This window comes from Pecten maximus, chromosome 6 (assembly GCF_902652985.1).
Source record: "Pecten maximus chromosome 6, xPecMax1.1, whole genome shotgun sequence".
NCBI lineage: Eukaryota > Metazoa > Mollusca > Bivalvia > Pectinida > Pectinidae > Pecten > Pecten maximus.
In genome coordinates this window covers 25,570,886-25,588,281 of record NC_047020.1, presented here as the reverse complement: position 1 = coordinate 25,588,281, position 17,396 = coordinate 25,570,886, and the positions used below count along the sequence as shown (strand labels likewise).

General features: G+C 40.5%; 1 protein-coding gene across 1 annotated transcript; it reads left to right on the top strand.

Moving 5' to 3' along the window:
• Nucleotides 1–16: 16 nt before the first annotated feature.
• On the top strand, nt 17–15,479 carry LOC117329360 (mediator of RNA polymerase II transcription subunit 16-like). The gene is made up of 8 exons (XM_033887283.1): nt 17–334; nt 508–676; nt 9,153–9,245; nt 9,814–9,948; nt 11,262–12,144; nt 13,230–13,459; nt 13,783–13,915; nt 14,522–15,479. Exons 1-8 carry the CDS (start codon nt 186–188, stop codon nt 15,211–15,213), a joined length of 2,484 nt encoding a protein of 827 aa, XP_033743174.1. The 5' UTR covers nt 17–185; the 3' UTR covers nt 15,214–15,479.
• Nucleotides 15,480–17,396: the final 1,917 nt, after the last annotated feature.

The window sequence follows — 17,396 nt, the reverse complement described above, 5'->3', positions numbered from 1 at the left end:
CGAGATTGTGCGAGACTGTGGACCAGCTGAATTGCCATCATTTGAGCGTTTGAAGAGAACCTGATTCTGCAGGTAACATAGTGAACATTTACGGAACCAGGACGCTATTCTTGTCAATGGAAAAAAACGCGAACTCCTCAATAATGGCATCAATATTTTGATTAGAATACTGCATTTTTGTGGACATGGAGGTTCTATATAGCATTGACGTCGAAAGTGACGATGCACAGAAAGACTGGTTGACAGAAGAAAAGTTTTGTTGTTGCCTGTCATGCCAGAATCTAATGTGTATTTGTAAACAAAGCACAAGCACATCTGAAAAGGACGCAGCCGGGTAAGTCTTGATCATCATTCGTGACGTTATCAACCTGTGTAAACAAAACGCGGTTTTAACGTTTATTTAACGGATATAACCGATAGTTTTGTTATTTTTCGAACCTCTAAATCTTATCGATAGATTGAAAAAACGCAGATCTTCAAAAAGCATGCTTTCATTGTGTATTTCAGTAAGTTTAATGCCGTATACGAAGTAATTGTATTTGATCTGGACAAGCCATGGGAGTTTTTCACAGTGATGACAAGTGCAGTATCTATAACTGGGATGACTTGGGACAGGACAGGCACACGTCTTCTCATCACAGACATGGACGGGCAATGTCAAGTGTGGCAGATGGAGGTAAGCAAGCAAATACAAGTGTAGTAGGACGAGTCGGGGCTCCGGGCGTAACACACACCGCTCCGGCTATTAGTATGTCCCGAAGTCCCGCATCGCCTAGTGTTATCAACCCAGGTTCGGTTAGGTTCTAACACTTGTCGGATATTGAAGAGATAACAAACTACATGATTTTAAAGTTAATGATATTTAATACGGGTCGATGAATTATGTACAGATGAAAATACGTTCACACACAAATAACTATATACATTAGATCAGCCCACGGACCCCTCCCTTGGTCATGATCTTACAGGAGCTTGACTCCCGCGCCACCTAACATTATGACCCTGCCTAAGCTCAAGTACCCCTCTGCTACCTATCCAGCTAAGCGAAGGCCTGTTGAAATGTGGCACACCTCCGGAAACAAATCCGTTCGACTACCCACTGAGCGAGCCAGACACCCGAATATATACCCGAGATTGCGCCCCAGGCATGCTCGTGCGAATCTATTTATAAACAGCTACAACTGGATAAGCAATAACAGGGTCAGCCAGACATGACCTGGTGACATCACAATCCCCTCAATCGTCGTCGAGCTGACTGGTAACAAAGTAACATAATATCTAATACTGTACGTTGTTTTTACGATGCTTAGTTTTAATCAGTCCCTGAAATCCTCTCCTACTACACACCTCCCTTCTTTAAAAAACCGAGGCACTACGTATACTCTGACTTCTTAAATATCAATATCCACCCCAAAAAATATTTATATACACTCTATGTACAAAATGTACATGTTTTATGATTACAATATACCGACTGTTCATATTAAGATACACAGTGCTGCAATTAATGTATGAATGTCATTCTCAATCACGTGTCACATAATGTCCGGAAATACAATTGGCTTCTCTTCCTTTGGCTGTCCTCATCCCCTCGTCCGTATATAACCGGTTGTGGTCGCACCAGTGGTTCTTAGGATCACATCCTCATCCTGACATTGATACACAGGAGGGGGAATGATGCCAACACCCTCCTCAGCCACCTGGCGACGCCGCTCCTGGCTCGCAACCTCCCTGGCTCTCTCCCTCCTTGAGTTCATGGGCCCACTAGGCATCAAACTCCCTCCTGTGGGGATGTATTTCCTATTTTCCCCTGTCACCACTCTCGATTGCCTGACCGCCTCTCCTGCTTCCTCCCTTCCAAGTTGATGTTGCCGCATATAATGTCGGAACAGTTGTTGTTTATGTATACGAAAGTGCCCACACCTTCCACACTGAAACTTGTCCAGTTCTGGAAGGTGTATGGCATTCCAGTGAGTCTTCAGCTTCTTATAGGTATTGTACAACCTCCCCGTTGTGGCACACACCTCCACTGGACACACCATCCCTCCCAGGGACCCATGCTGCCCTGACATCATCATCCAAACCTTTAAGGTCCTCATCCGCCACCATAAGATTGAGTATATCCATCCTGCAATTTTCCAACCAATTATGTTACAAACTAACAAATATTACAAAAAAACAAGCACTTCCTGTTTACTCTATGGGGAGAATATCACTTTGGGTTTGACCACCCTCCCAGCCCTTGTCCGAACAGGTGAGTACACTTCATCTGGGGTGTTCTCACACTCCAGTTCCCTAGAAGTGTCAGGAGTACCTGAGGCGGGAAAATCCTCCAACTGTGGACCAGGGGCGCTAACCCCTTCCGCCCAACAATCAGGAACAGATACCCCTTCATAAGGCTTCATATCATCCACATGTATGTGGCATTTTCTACCCCCAGGGGATTTTTGAACCTCGTACGTGACCTCTGATACTTTCCCTGTAACCTTATATGGCCCAGTCCACCCCAGCCCCAGTTTATTATTTAAACTTGGCGGGTACCACCTCCAGATAAAATCCCCTTCTGTATATTTCCGTGCTTTCAGACCCCGGTCATAATAATTCTTCTGTCTCTCTGCAGCCTTACCCAAATTCACCCTTACAGTACTAAAAGCATCTCTCATAGTGTTCTGCAGCCATTCTACATACACATTTGGACAATGTCCCCCCTCACAAGTATCTGGTCCTCCCACAACAATATCCAAAGGTAGAGTTATTTCCCTTCCCAACATTAACAGGTTAGGACTGCACCCAGTGCTGCGCTGCGCAGAAGATCTATAGGCCATTGTGATATAAGGGAGATGATCGTCCCAGTCATCTAGATGTTCATTCACAAACATGGACAACATTTGCAGAATAGTACGGTTAAGTCTTTCCACAAGACCGTCTGATTGGGGATGATAGGGGTTGGTTCTTGTCTTATCCATCCCCAGTTTCTAACAAAGGTGTGAAAATAATTCCCCCTCAAACTCAGGACCCTGGTCTGTATGTATCTGGTTAGGGACCCCAAATCTACCAATGAATTCAGTACAGAGTTTGTCCGCTACAGTAAGAGCTGTGTGATTAGGGACTGCATATGCTTCCACCCATTTCGTATAATAATCGCTGACTACGATTATGTAAAGATTGCCATTCTCTGTTTCTTTCAGGCCTCCAAGAATGTCCAAAGCTATTCTGTCCATCGGCTTAGATACTTGGTCAATAGTGGGAGTAAGCGGTGATCTCCCCTTCCCAGGTCCTGGTTTGCGGCGTGCACACTGTTCACAGGTTTTGCACCATCTTGCTATATCATCACAGTAACCTGGCCAGAAAAACCTTTTTTCCGCACACTATCGATGGTTCTGTCTCTTCCGAGATGACCCCCAATTCTCGTATTGTGTAGATGTTTGAGAATCTCCTCCCTCAAGTTCTGTGGCGCTATGATCTGGAAATGGTCCTCCGCCCCCTGTAAACAGAGCAATCCTTCCCTAAATACCAACTGTTCCCACATCTGACAGTATACCCTCACTTCATACGGATAGGGTCCCATATCCTTTCTACAGGGTTTATGGCTCAAATTAGACTTTAAGTTTATAACTTGTCTGATTGAAACATCCTCCCTCTGCCACTGTTTCAGCTGATCAACCCCCCAGCTTTCTACCCAATTGCTCTCTTCTACTGAGAAAAGCCCACCTTCCAGTCTACCTGTCACACCATCAGATAGCGAACCATCTTCGTGGGAGACCCTCCCCACCCTAGAGCCCCCTTCTTCTGATTCCTTTTTGACTACTGGCCTTGTTATCTTCCCTGAACACTGTGGACAATCATTGCGCTTACACGGTCTATTTGGTCTCCTGGATAAGCTGTCTGCATTAGAGTGCTGAGCCCCAGGTCTATGTCTGATTTCACAATCAAACATCTCTATGACTGTTAACCACCTAGCCAGCATTCCTTCAGGATCTTTGAAATTTCTTAACCAAATAAGGGATGCATGGTCTGTTCTTACTGTAAACCTCTTGCCTAACAGGAAATGTTTGAAGTGTTTGAGAAATGTTACTAGAGCAAATAACTCCTTGTGGGTTGTGCAATAGTTTCTCTGTGCCCTATTTAAGGTTTTACTGGCATAGGCTATCACCACTTCCTTCCCTCCCTGTGCCTGTGACAGTACGGCTCCTACCCCTGTATTGCTGGCATCTGTGTCGAGGATGAAAACCCCTTGGTTACTGGGATAGGCTAAGACTGGAGCACTAGTTAGGCGTACTTTGAGTTCGTTGAATGCCTGAGTGCATTCCTCCCCCCAATGAAATGTCTTCTTTTTCTTTGTCAGATCTAAGAGAGGGGAGACAACTGTCGAAAAGTCGGGTATAAACCGGCGGTAGTATCCAGCTAGACCCAAAAAGCTGCGAACCTCTGAACAGTTTCCTGGCCGGGGCAACTCCATCACTGCTTTAACCTTTTCAGGGTTACAACTTATGCCAGCTTCTGATACTATATGCCCTAGATATTCTACCTGCGTCTGGAATAAAGTGCATTTCTTAGGTTTCAATGTCAAATTTGCTTTCCTCATACACTCAAACACCTCTGTCAGATTTGTCATAGCCATGTCGAAAGTTGACCCAAACACGATTACATCATCTAGGTAGCATAAACATTTTGTCCACTGCAGACCCCCTAGTACCAATTGCATCATGCGCGAGAATGTTGCCGGTGCATTACACAACCCAAAAGGCATGACTTTAAATTGATAGAGGCCCTTGTGGGTTGCGAACGAAGTCTTGCTCTTGTCTGATTCATCCATACTACATTGCCAGTAACCGCTGGCCAAATCCAGGGTACTGAACCATTTAGCCCCATGCAACGTGTCCAGAGCATCATCTATAAGGGGGAGTGGAAACGCATCTTTCTTTGTTACAGCGTTCAATTTGCGATAATCTACGCAAAACCTTACTGACCCATCCTTCTTTGTTACCAATACTACTGGGGCAGCCCAGGGACTTGTACTAGGTTCTGTTATCCCTTTCTCTAACATACCCTCCAGCTCCCTTTCTACCACCTCATTTTGAGCAGGTGCCAATCTCCTTGGGGGTATCTTTATAGGTCCAGCATCCCCTGTGTTTATGTAATGCTTTGCTACATCTGTCTGACCTATTTTCCCTTCAGGACTTAAAAATAAATCCTGGTAGTCCCTTAATAAGGTCCCTACTCTTCCCCTTTCTTCTGTGGTAAGTTTATCAGATGTTCTATCTAAGACTTGTTGTAAGTGAGGAGGAAGTTCTGAGGCCACTTGTTCTGGTCCACTGTCTATATTATAGACCTGTTCAACCGCACAGACCTCCCCTATATATGTGTTCTGTTGTAGAGTTATGGGCCTTGATGTCATGTTTATAACGGACAAAGTTACAGGTTCCTTAGCTTCACCTGTGGAGGCTATTACTGTTCTGGCTAACATTAAGTTCTTCTTGGTTATAAAGTTGCCGGGCTCTACTACACCTACTCCTTTCCCTACACTACCATCTACATAACCAGGGAAATATACTTCAGAGTGTTTAGGGATCACTGTAGTCTCACCAACCCTAGTCCGGGCACACTGAACCTGTTTACCTGAGGTGATTTCTACCCGACACCCTCCTAACTTCAGTGTACTGGACCCAAAATGCACCTCCCCATCATGTGCCTTCAGAAAATCAATCCCTATAATACCATCATGCCCCTCTATGTTTGCAACCACCGTGTCAAACTCATAATAGCGGCTCCCCACCTTGAATGTTAACATAGCCTTTCCTAAAACTTTTAACCCATTGCCAGACGCAGTTGTCAGCCGTAGGTTACAGCTTCTCAACTCAGGCCTCACTGCCAGTTTACTGTACATATCCGGTGTAATTATAGAAACCGATGAACCTGAGTCTATCAGACAATTGATCCTGGTACCACTCACTATTGTTTCTATATACAGACTAGGCTGAATAGAATTAAGCATCACTAATGGCCCTTCTCCCTCCTCCTCAACTACCAACTGGGCTGAATGTCTGGGCCCGACCCCAGCCCTGTCTAGTTTCCCTGTTCCTTTCCCTCTTCCACTTCACTCTCCCCTTTGTTTTTACAGTCATACTACATATGGCCTAATCTCCCACATGCATAACACACCACCTGACTTAGATCCCTTCGCCCCCTTTTACTATTTCTGGCATACCGTTGTAACAGGGTTTTGTTCAAGTTCTCAAACTGTTCTAACAATAAAGTTTTCAATTCATCCCCCATATATGAAACAGGGCCACCCTTTTCTGTATCGGTCTGACTCACAGATTGTACATTGTGGAGACTTTGCATAAGTTCCTCCTCCCTGGGTTTCCTACTGGAGACCCCATGTCTATTTTGAAAAGACTTGTGTTCTATTGCCCTGCTAACAGCCTCCTCCAGGGTAGTGGGATGACTAAATTGCACATACTTCTGCATTTCATAACTACCCAGCCCCTCCACAAACTGCTCAATAGATCTCCTTTCTACCTCCCTTGATGACAAGTCCGGAAAAGCTAAAGTAGACAAGTTCCTTAAGGCTTCTCCATAACCTACTAGGGACTCCTTCCCTACCCTCCGCCTACTTCTGAATTCACTCCGCTGTGCATACTCCCGGCCAGGGGGTGAAAACCTTTGTATCAGGGCCTGCTTTAACTGAACATAATCACTACGCTGATTAACTGATAGTTGTGACAGGACATGAACGTCATTTCCCCTTAGACACATAGCCAACTGTTGGGCCTGTTCATACCCATCCCACCTATTCCACTGTGCTACATGCTCAAAATGGGTAAGAAAATCCATAAAATTGACCTAACGACTGTCAAAAGCTTGAGGCTCCTTCTCTTTCCTTCTCCGTAATCTACCGTAAGCTGAATTATCTCCCCTTGGACCACCCATTTCAAATCCTAATGTAGGTCTACTTTGGTCACTGTAGGGTAAGCTCCCCTCATTAGGCCTCATACATCTTGATTGTACCCCCTCTGGTGTATGAGGTGCTGTTCTATTCCCATAAATATAGCCAGGTGCCTGATATGGGGTTGACCTTCCCAATGACCTTAACCCTTGCAACCCAAGACTATCCCCAGCTGGAAAATAATCCTGTGGACTACAATGTAAATCAGGCTTTGGAGTACTAGTTATCTTTGGAGATGGTGTTCTATCAACATATGAATCAGCAAAAGTGACCCTGGGTCCTATTCCATAATTAAGGGTATCAGATCTAGTTGGGCCTAAGTGATCTCCTGTTCCTAAACAATATCCAAGAGTGTTGTCTGACTCGTGGCTAAATTCCCAACCACTCTGTGTTTGCCTGTCATACTCCCCAGAATCTAAACAATGACTGTGAGAGGCACCTGACTGGTCCTGAGGGATATGTCTATCTCCGGCCCATTTTTCCCCCTGGTACGGATGTGCCAAATCTGACAACAGGTGGGAAGTCCGAGTATCCTCCAACCCTCTATGCTTTCCCTGTTCCTAAGTATCATCACACCTTAAATGAGGACTCTGCCTTTTCTCTGACCCCTCTGCCCCTCATGTGGCTGAGTACAAGTATATCTTAAATGAGAGCTCTGAGTTTCCTCTGACCCCCTCTGCCCCTCATTTGGCTGTGTACTAGCATATTTTAAATGAGAACTCTGAGTTTCCTCTGACCCCCTCTGCCCCTCATGTGGCTGAGTGCTACACAACCCTGAATGGGAATTTTGGGTTCCCCCTGGTCCCATCTGTCTCTCAAAGGATAGGGCACTGCCAGATACATTTGCATCTTCTGGTCCCTTCAAGGCCCCCTTTCCCTTGGATCTAGCTCCCCCAAAACCCTCTTCCCTATGTAGGGAATTGCTGTACTGTGTCTCTGATATCATGAATCTATGAGCACTTATGTCCGGAATGGGAAAATTGAAATTGTTCCTTAACTCATCACTGAAATGTATACCACTATCAGCTGGTAAGCCTGTATGTCTATGACCTATGTCTGGCTCAAAAGGAACAAATGATGTCAAGTAAGTTAGCCCTACATTTGCCCCAAGAATAGTACTGTCCATACCCATATTCTCTGTAGGTGTTGACTCCCTTTCTACTACTACCATTATATCATCAGGAACAAAGTCCCTGGAACTATCCTGAACTAGATGACTAGATGATGGAGACATATTTTGCTCATTCCTGTTAGCTATGGGCTGATCTACCCGATTATTACCTGCCCTCCTAAATAACCTCTCCCTCATATTTCCAAAGAACCTCTCCATATTGACAAAGGAAAATACAACAATGAAATATAAGATAATGTATATATACAATAAGTATCTCTCCAACAACCGACAGTTTCAATTGGTCACATGGCACCAGTCTGTAGTAGGATGAGTCGGGGCTCCGGGCGTAACACACACCGCTCCGGCTATTAGTATGTCCCGAAGTCCCGCATCGCCTAGTGTTATCAACCCAGGTTTGGTTAGGTTCTAACACTTGTCGGATATTGAAGAGATAACAAACTACATGATTTTAAAGTTAATGATATTTAATAAGGGTCGATGAATTATGTACAGATGAAAATACGTTCACACACAAATAACTACACTTCTGTATATACATTAGATCAGCCCACGGACCCCTCCCTTGGTCATGATCTTACAGGAGCTTGACTCCTGCGCCACCTAACATTATGACCCTGCCTAAGCTCACGTACCCCTCTGCTACCTATCCAGCTAAGCGAAGGCCTGTTGAAATGTGGCACACCTCCGGAAACAAATCCGTTCGACTGCCCACTGAGCGAGCCAGACACCCGAATATATACCCGAGATTGCGCCCCAGGCATGCTCGTGCGAATCTATTTATAAACAGCTACAACTGGATAAGCGACAATAACAGGGTCAGCCAGACATGACCTGGCGACGTCACAATCCCCTCGATCGTCGTCGAGCTGACTGGTAACAAAATAACATAATATCTAATACTGTACGTTGTTTTTACGATGCTTAGTTTTAATCAGTCCCTGAAATCCTCTCCTACTACACAAGGGAAAACAACCATATTGTTACTTCTATAATACCAATGCAGATATATATATTATCTTTAAAAAAAAAAAAACTAGCTCTTTAACTTATTTTTTGTTTACTTTGCAGGATTTCTTTATCAACAGATGGAAGTTACTTGGAAGGTCATCAATTCCTGGAGAAGAGATTTTGGCCATGGCATGGTTCCATACAGGTGTACAGGTACATAGTAACACTGAAAGATTTTAACATCTGGGGTATTGCAGAGTTATTTAATGGAATGGATGCAGGCTTAAAGCCTCTGTGTCCATATCATATTGCACCTGAAAAATAAGTGACACACTATTTACTACGAATGAAGAAAACAGACTGTAATGATTATTACCTTATATATATAGTAAGATACTAATACCAGTAACAGGACTTTGTTGAGTACATTCACTGTTTACAATAACAGGTGTGGCAGTAATATTTGCTTGAGTACAAAGAATGAATAAAAAGCATTTTTCACAAAGAGAAACTATTTGATATAAAAAAGTATTATTTTCTATGATTCAAATATGAATGCTATAAACAATATTTAATGTTGAATGATTTTAAAATTCATTGAGATCATGAGCCTGTGAACAAAGTGACTGAAAATACACTTTTTACGGAAGTTCCCATATAATTAACTTTGATTCCTATGATAAAAAATAATTCATTTTAAAATGTAGGCAGTGTTACTTTATTTAAAATTTAATGAAATTAGTAATAATTTCATAATGATCACTAATGATCTTTTGAACAGATAAATTTCAATCCTGAAAAGAGGGATGCTGTAACCTACACTGAGAAATTCCTGCGGTCAAAGTTCACACCGACCCTGACGCATTTCGGAGGACAGCCGTTAGACGGTTGGTTGGCAGTCACAGCATCAGGACTGGTACGTGGTAGTCTGTTAAAAAGATACCTTTGTTGGTTCATCTATAGATCTACTCCAACATTGTTGGAGGATAACACGGCGAGAAACTTATGACAGGCGCTGTGAAACCTCTAACTTCCTAAGGTGGATTTACACTGCGCAGAATATCAAATTTTCAAAGTCAGAATTTTGATCCTGTCAAGCAGCTATTTTAAGTTTAAGTGTTTAACAGAGTCATATTATTGCCTCTTTTTCATGAATCCATCCATCATTAAATCAACAAAAATAGCTCTCAAAGACACAAAATCATGATTATTTACATTTCCTGGCTTCATTCCAGTAACAACTCAGATTAAAAGTGGCAGCCTGGTAAATACAAAAATAGAATATAAGGCAAAAACAAACGAAAAGCTATTTGCTTTGCACTTTATATTTGTTCTGCTTGATACACACATTCGGTATTTTTTTCAACCAGCACCGCCATATTCGAAATACGGTAGGTTACGTGAAGTGGTGGTGGAATGGTGTAGCAAAGTGTTTTGTGTCAAAGTATTATTAATTTGGTGTGAATTAGTGATTGGACTGTTAAATGGGATATATAATACCTAAATTACACAGCGTTGTCACAAAGTTTAGACTTATGAATACTGATATTATCGTCTCTTTCTTTCTGTCCTAAAATCAGGGCGGAACTTGCACAGTGTCAAATAGGGTTCGGTTGCTGAAGGTCAGTTGGCATCGGAACCAAAAAATAGCCAGAAACCTTCAGCTAGCTGAAGTACTATAGATCAAAAGAATAATTGATAATATACACATATTCACCAAAGCTAGTGTGTTGGGTTAATCACAAGTGAACCCGACAGTTATTTAACATTGAATGATAGACCAAACTGAGTTGTGTATGATTAAAGTGAGTGAGGGATACATCAAACAGTTGTGTATAATAAAGGTGAGTGAGGGGTACAGCAAACAGTTGTGTATGATTAAGGTGAGTGAGGGATACAGCAAACCGTTGTGTATGATTAAGGTGAGTGAGGGATACAGCAAACCGTTGTGTATAACTGAGGGATACCCCAAATGGGTACATCAAACTTAATATGATTCAAATCATAGCAGTTTGATACAGATTTCTTCTGAGCTTTAGCATTATGTATATTGAAATTATATATATATTGTACTATCACTACTGGTTAAAGACCCTATGGGCATTTTGTTACTCAAAGATGACTTGCATGAGAAAGTAAAGGAAATATTTCCAGTATATATTCATAGTACTGCATGCTTGTTCTTTGTCTACATTACACATTACTCATCAGTTTGTTTTAATTCCACAGATCAGTGTCGGTGTGATCAATCAGCAGGATCAGAGTATTATGACAGCCAAGGCCAGTCTGGGAGGTAATCACCTGCGCCTCAGCCTGGCCAGCATTGCTCACACAGGCACAGGTGAGGTAATGGTGGCAACTGCGGACGGACAGCTGTCTTCTACCATACAGTGTTTCCTGGTGACAGTAAGAGTCACACAGAATGCGGTCAAGGTTACAGCCAAAGCCAGTTCCAGTCTTTACATGAAAAGTCAGATGGACTATGGTGGCCAGGATAGTCAGAAGATGATGGTTTCTCATATACAGTTTCTCAATGCAGAGAGCAGCGACACGCTGATTCTTTGTTGTGGTAGTCAAGGTTACAGCTGTCTGGAGGTTTGGCAGCTTATTGACCAGCACATCCCACTCAACAAACTGTTTCAGATGAGTTCAGACACTGCCTACAAGATCCCGAAGTGGATGCACAAGGCTACCATCCCTCATGCTTCCTATCTCTCGGCCATTGCTGGCCCAACACTTCCTATGAGTAAGACCTTCATGGAGACTGGGTTCTCCCCGTACATCGCTGTGGCATACAGAGACAGCACTATCAAGCTCATCCACCGATACACACATCAGGTTATTCACACATACTTTGATGCACTCGGTGCTGCCAATCAAAGTGTCAGTCCTTCAAAACGACAAAAACTGACGATTCATGCTTCTAATATGATTCAGACACTGAGTGGGTGTGGTTTGGTAGCATTACACGATGGAAAGGTGTCTGTGTTACGTGTGTACAATATGCGTGATGGAATGATGGCGATGAATCCATCTTACGTGTGTCTGCTGCTGGAGTATGCCATGTTTACAGGCCAGGATTGGTGGGATGCCATGCTAGCAGTGAAACAAAGTATGTCTAATATCATCCCAGTGGTAATATCAAACTTGTTCAATGTCAGATTTCATGTTAAGTCTATGATTTATTTGTATGAATAGTAACTTACCAGGTACTAGGCCTAGTCTTCTCATTGACTGTTACACCATATTGATACCAATGGAAACCATTTCTTGTCAAATTAATCCTGTTTTATAAGATTAGGACAAATTCAAACAACATGGTGATATTTTCAATATTTTTAAGTATCATTACTTGTTTAGAATGATTGATCTTCTCTTTTCATGGTTAGACTAAAGGCGCAAAAGCATGGTGGTATGATACTTTGATTGGTTTGGTTATTTTCAATAATTAATACATGGGGATGCTTTGGTGGATGCCGACATTGTTATTTCACTATACAATAAATGTACATTATAAACAGCCAATTTCATGTGTGAAACAAATTTATGATGTAAGACAATGAAGCAATTCCTAATATTTCCTGCTGCAAAATAGAATTTACTAAGGAGAATCAATGATATAAGCTGGGTAATATGAAAAAGTATGTTTTACAACAAAATTTACTTGCAAATTGAAAAAAATGTAAATGTTGGAATGACAAAACTGTATGAGGTGCAGCTTAAAATATTTTCCATTAATAACAAAAATTGAATCAAATTTTTTCGAAGTGTTACCAGGTATTCACCTGTCCGTCTATCACAGTTTTGGTTTAAGAAGAAACTTTGTCATGCATTCATTACTACAGATGTAGTTTAAGGATTCATGTATTTTCTCGAATTAAGTCAAATACATGGCAGACTGTGTAGCAGTCAAATTGTTGTTGTTTTTTCAACCACCTGTTTTGGATTTTGGCTAAATTTTGTGTTAAGTCCCATCTCTATCAAAGTGGAATTGGGGGCATACATGTTTCATAAACATATTCTTGTTATTTATTGATTAATGGAACAAACAAAACAGCCACCCTTGTATCAGCCAGCTTGCTCCAGTGTCTCGTCCCAGTATTGTTTTCCAGCTCACTTCAACACTACCTACCTGGTATTAAGCCAACTTGTTCCAAAATCATATTTCAATTTAATTAAATTTGCTTTATTTTACAGACACTATTGATGGAATCAGCCAGAAATTAACAGAGAATTATTTCAAACAAACCTACTCCATGCAGGATGTGGTCAGTATCCGCCTTGTTGCCCTCAAGGTGGCACTGTATAGTAGTGCCAACAATGGCCATCAGAGGGCCATGGACTACCATGCACGCCTGGTCCTGCAGTCCATCACAGCCTTGTTCAGGGGACTGTTGCGACCAAAGTCAGCCAACCAACAAGAGAAGGTGAATGCTGCTTCATGACACTTTGTTCAAACAAGTTATTGTAGTGAACAAACCTCAAACATAACACAAAAGTTATGAAACATTTTCTTGTGTAAATAGCAGAATTGAGGTGTACACTATTTTGCTACTGGACAGTGAGTTTTCTTCAGGTTTTTTTTGGTAGTGTGATATATATACATACAAATGAAATTAATGTTTGTTCTGAAAATTCAAATATTTTGAGAAATTATCTGATCAGTTTAATGCAGTAAGTACACAATTCCTGTATCCTTACCAGAATACAAAAGTTGTAACTATATTCAACATCTTGTTTTGCTCTACAGACACCTGCTGAGAAACTAGGAGCTTTGTGTAAAACAACAGACGGAAATCTAGAGAATATCCTACTTAATCTGGAAATTGAGGATTTCCTGATCGATTCTAGAAAGAGAGACAAAGCACAAGGATCAGGAGAAAGTATGTATAGCTAAAATATAGCTAATTTTCATATTCTATGAAATTGTTTAAAGTTTGTTGATTAATGTAACCACATTGTCTGGTGAATTTGCCATTTGAGATGGTTTTCTTCATCAATAACTAAACTCATTGTGTGCTACCACAAGCAGAAACCTTTAAATGAACAAAACCCATGTGTGAATGGTTTCCCACCGATTAAATCAAGTGTTACATGTGCAAGTGAAATTCATTTACTGCTAGTATATCATAATCTTACTCCAATTTGAAGCAAGATATTGTTAAGTTTTATGACATATTTTTCAACCTTACAGATACATGATTGTATACAGTATGTTAATGTATTTCAAATTATTTGAGGGGGAAAAAACGGAACATTATTCTGAAATAGGTTTTTCAGAAATGTAATATTTCCAAATTTATAAATATATTTTAAAAGCGCTAGACAATGAACTCTAGCTAGGGGTAAATGATGGAACAGTTTATGAGTTTTCAATATATGAAATTTGTGAAAGCTCTTTTTGAAGTTAGATACTGACCTGAATTACACTCTACTTTAGACAAGGAATTATATATTATGATTATTTATGTGTCGCCTTTTGCTAACAGGTGCTCTCCAGTCCTTGCAGCCTCTGATACAGTGGGTGGCTGATTTTACACTCCACTTGCTTGCCACTATTCCAATGTACCAATCCTACTCCAGCTTCCCAGGATCTTCCCTTCTCACCGATCGCAGCTTACTCAACACGTTACGGGAACTTCTCGTCATTGTGCGTGTGTGGGGCATCATAAGCCCGTCCTGTCTCCCTGTCTTCACAACTTCAAGTACAGACTGTCTTGCTCACTTGTTCAAGGTTGTAACCAAAGCATGGCAGTGCTGTAAGGAAGGGGGTGGGGTCGAGTGCGATGATGCCCTCCTTGACGAGTGTTGTCTCCTTCCAAGCAAAATTGTCATCCCCAGTATGAATCAGAGTTTCCGATTGGATGATTCAGGTTACAGTATATTTACCCAACCAGGCCCTCAGATGTTCAGCTTGGGAGAGGAGCCCGAATTTATGTATAACAGAAAGAAACTCAAATTTCCATTCTTATCTGATGTGCTGACCGAGAGCCAACAGAATCATGATATCATAAGACAAGTGCATCTTGGTGCTCGCCCATCTGAGGCGGTGAGAAGGTGCACAAGGTGTGGAGGATATTCTCTTATCAAAAGTCTTGGCAAATCTCCTATAATGAAGTCATGGGAAGCTCGATGGAGGAAAAACTGTTTGTGTGGGGGGCTATGGAAAGTAGAGAAATGATAATATCACTATACATGTTACTGTTTGTATACAAATGTACCGACACCTTAAAAAGGAGATTTTCCTGTATTATTGGGAATACATGTTAAACAAATCTCTAGTCTTTTGATATACATATGTCATTTTAACTTTCCATTGATCAACGCTGCAGTCAAACTGTCATGATACTCCGATATGAAATCTAGAGAAGTATACATCCTACAGCAGATTTGAAATCTACACAATCTTGAATTATCAAATGTAAAAATAAAATGTAAAATACCTTCTTAATAGTTTTCTTATAATTCATGTGTTCCAAACTGCTTTTTGTACCAAATGGCTGAATTTTAAAGCAGTCTGTCAGTATATGGCATGTATTTGAAATGAAGTACTGGTAGAATGTACATTTAGTAGCACATAAGCAGTGCATAATGTCGGATGATCATTGCGTGTGTTTGAAGCACTATATAACCACTCACAGCATTTGTTGGCTGGCAGTGGAAAGATATAGCAATAGATTTTACACAATTCTTCATTTTTATAAGCAGCACACTTTATACAATGTTACTCCTTAGCATCTAGCATGCACTCGGTCTGATACATCAGTGTTCCTCCCCCCCTCCCCCAGGGGATACCTAGCGGCTAGCGAGAGTAAATAAAGCAGGCCTTGTTACATGTATTGTGCACTGATGTCATTATAGGCATCAGTGAATCTGAAATCTTCTTCAGATTTTAAGTGTCCTCAAATATTTCGACTCCAAATGTATAGCCAACTATACAGCCAGTAACAAATGGGTTGGTTGAAAAATGTTCTATGGACAAACAAGTTTTATTTTGGACATATGACATACAATACAGCCATAAAAATAGTTTTTAACATGTTTACTGTTGCACAAATTGATTTTATAATCATTTGGACAGAAAATATGAACCATATAAAACTTTGACATCAATTTATTAAGCAAATGTTAAAAAATACAAACAATCATTATAAACAAGGAATTGTTTTATAAAATAGAAAATCTTGGTACAAATTTCACTGTTCAATACATCTTGAGGAAATATTAAAAAAATAAATGGTGATCCTTTAAAAAGTGGTGAATCTAGATAAAAACAAATCTACATGATAAATGATTGTCAAAACTTGATGAGAATTGTCATGATTGAGCTACCCTGTCAGTGATGATAGTGGAAATAACACCCACAATTAACCATACCACACTGATGATTAAAAATTTCAAATTCATTGACAAAATAAATAAAATACAATGCATCACACTAAAATTTTCCAAATTAAAACCTCGGGGGAAAATAAATGTCTCGTGGCCATTTTGTGCTAAAGGCCTTAAATTACACATGTACAACTGAGGATCAATGGAAATCTTCAATGGAAAATTCAAGATAGCTGCCTGTTTTCACTTTATTTTTCTTAATAGCAATTTCAAACTAAAAACACTAAAGACAGCAGTTTCAAACTAAAGACAGCAAGTAGACCTTTCATATGAAATAGAACAATATCCAAATAGCACTACTGGATGACAAGATAATTGTTAATGACAGCACTGTCATTCATCAATTAGGAAAAATTAATGTTCATAGAAGAAACGCTCTCACTGGTGTTCAGATTAATTCTCAGCAAATTTGGAATGTATATATCAGGTTTTAAGGAGATTGATTCTACAAAGCGAGTTTCGAAATCTAAAGGTAACAACAATACACTGCATCCAATAGAATCTTTCAATAAACAGCTCTTCCCAAATGTTTTATATCAGCTGGTGGAAAAATCTGAACAGTGACATGTTATATGTCCACAATGATGAATTAATAACATTTAAAAATAAAACTACATGCTTTTAGATATTGTTACTGTTTAAAGAATATTTAAAACATTCCAGGCAGCCAAACTATATTTAAATATAGTATTCATCCCTCCACAACTGTTTTGGAGAAGAAGAAGAAGAAAAAAAACTGTGAACACCTGCAGGTATATTTAATAATGTTGAGAGGAATATAACACTTTCTGAAATATTGGTTCTAGAGATCAGTATTCTGCTAGTGCACTAGGAAGATATATTTTGCAAAGTTATATAACAAAATCAAACTAAGCTTCTATTTTAAAACAAAATTGTTTCTACATCATCAAATTTCAACAGCAGTTGCTTGCATCACATTTCATCAAATGAGTATTCTTAAACAAAAACTAC

Bases quoted from the DNA above. Each gene is read 5' to 3' on its own strand.
- LOC117329360 (XM_033887283.1), top strand. From the start codon at position 186: ATGGAGGTTCTATATAGCATTGACGTCGAAAGTGACGATGCACAGAAA. The intron at 12,145-13,229 runs GTATGTCTAATA...TTTATTTTACAG, and splicing joins CATGCTAGCAGTGAAACAAA to ACACTATTGATGGAATCAGC. The intron at 13,916-14,521 runs GTATGTATAGCT...TTTTGCTAACAG, and splicing joins AGCACAAGGATCAGGAGAAA to GTGCTCTCCAGTCCTTGCAG.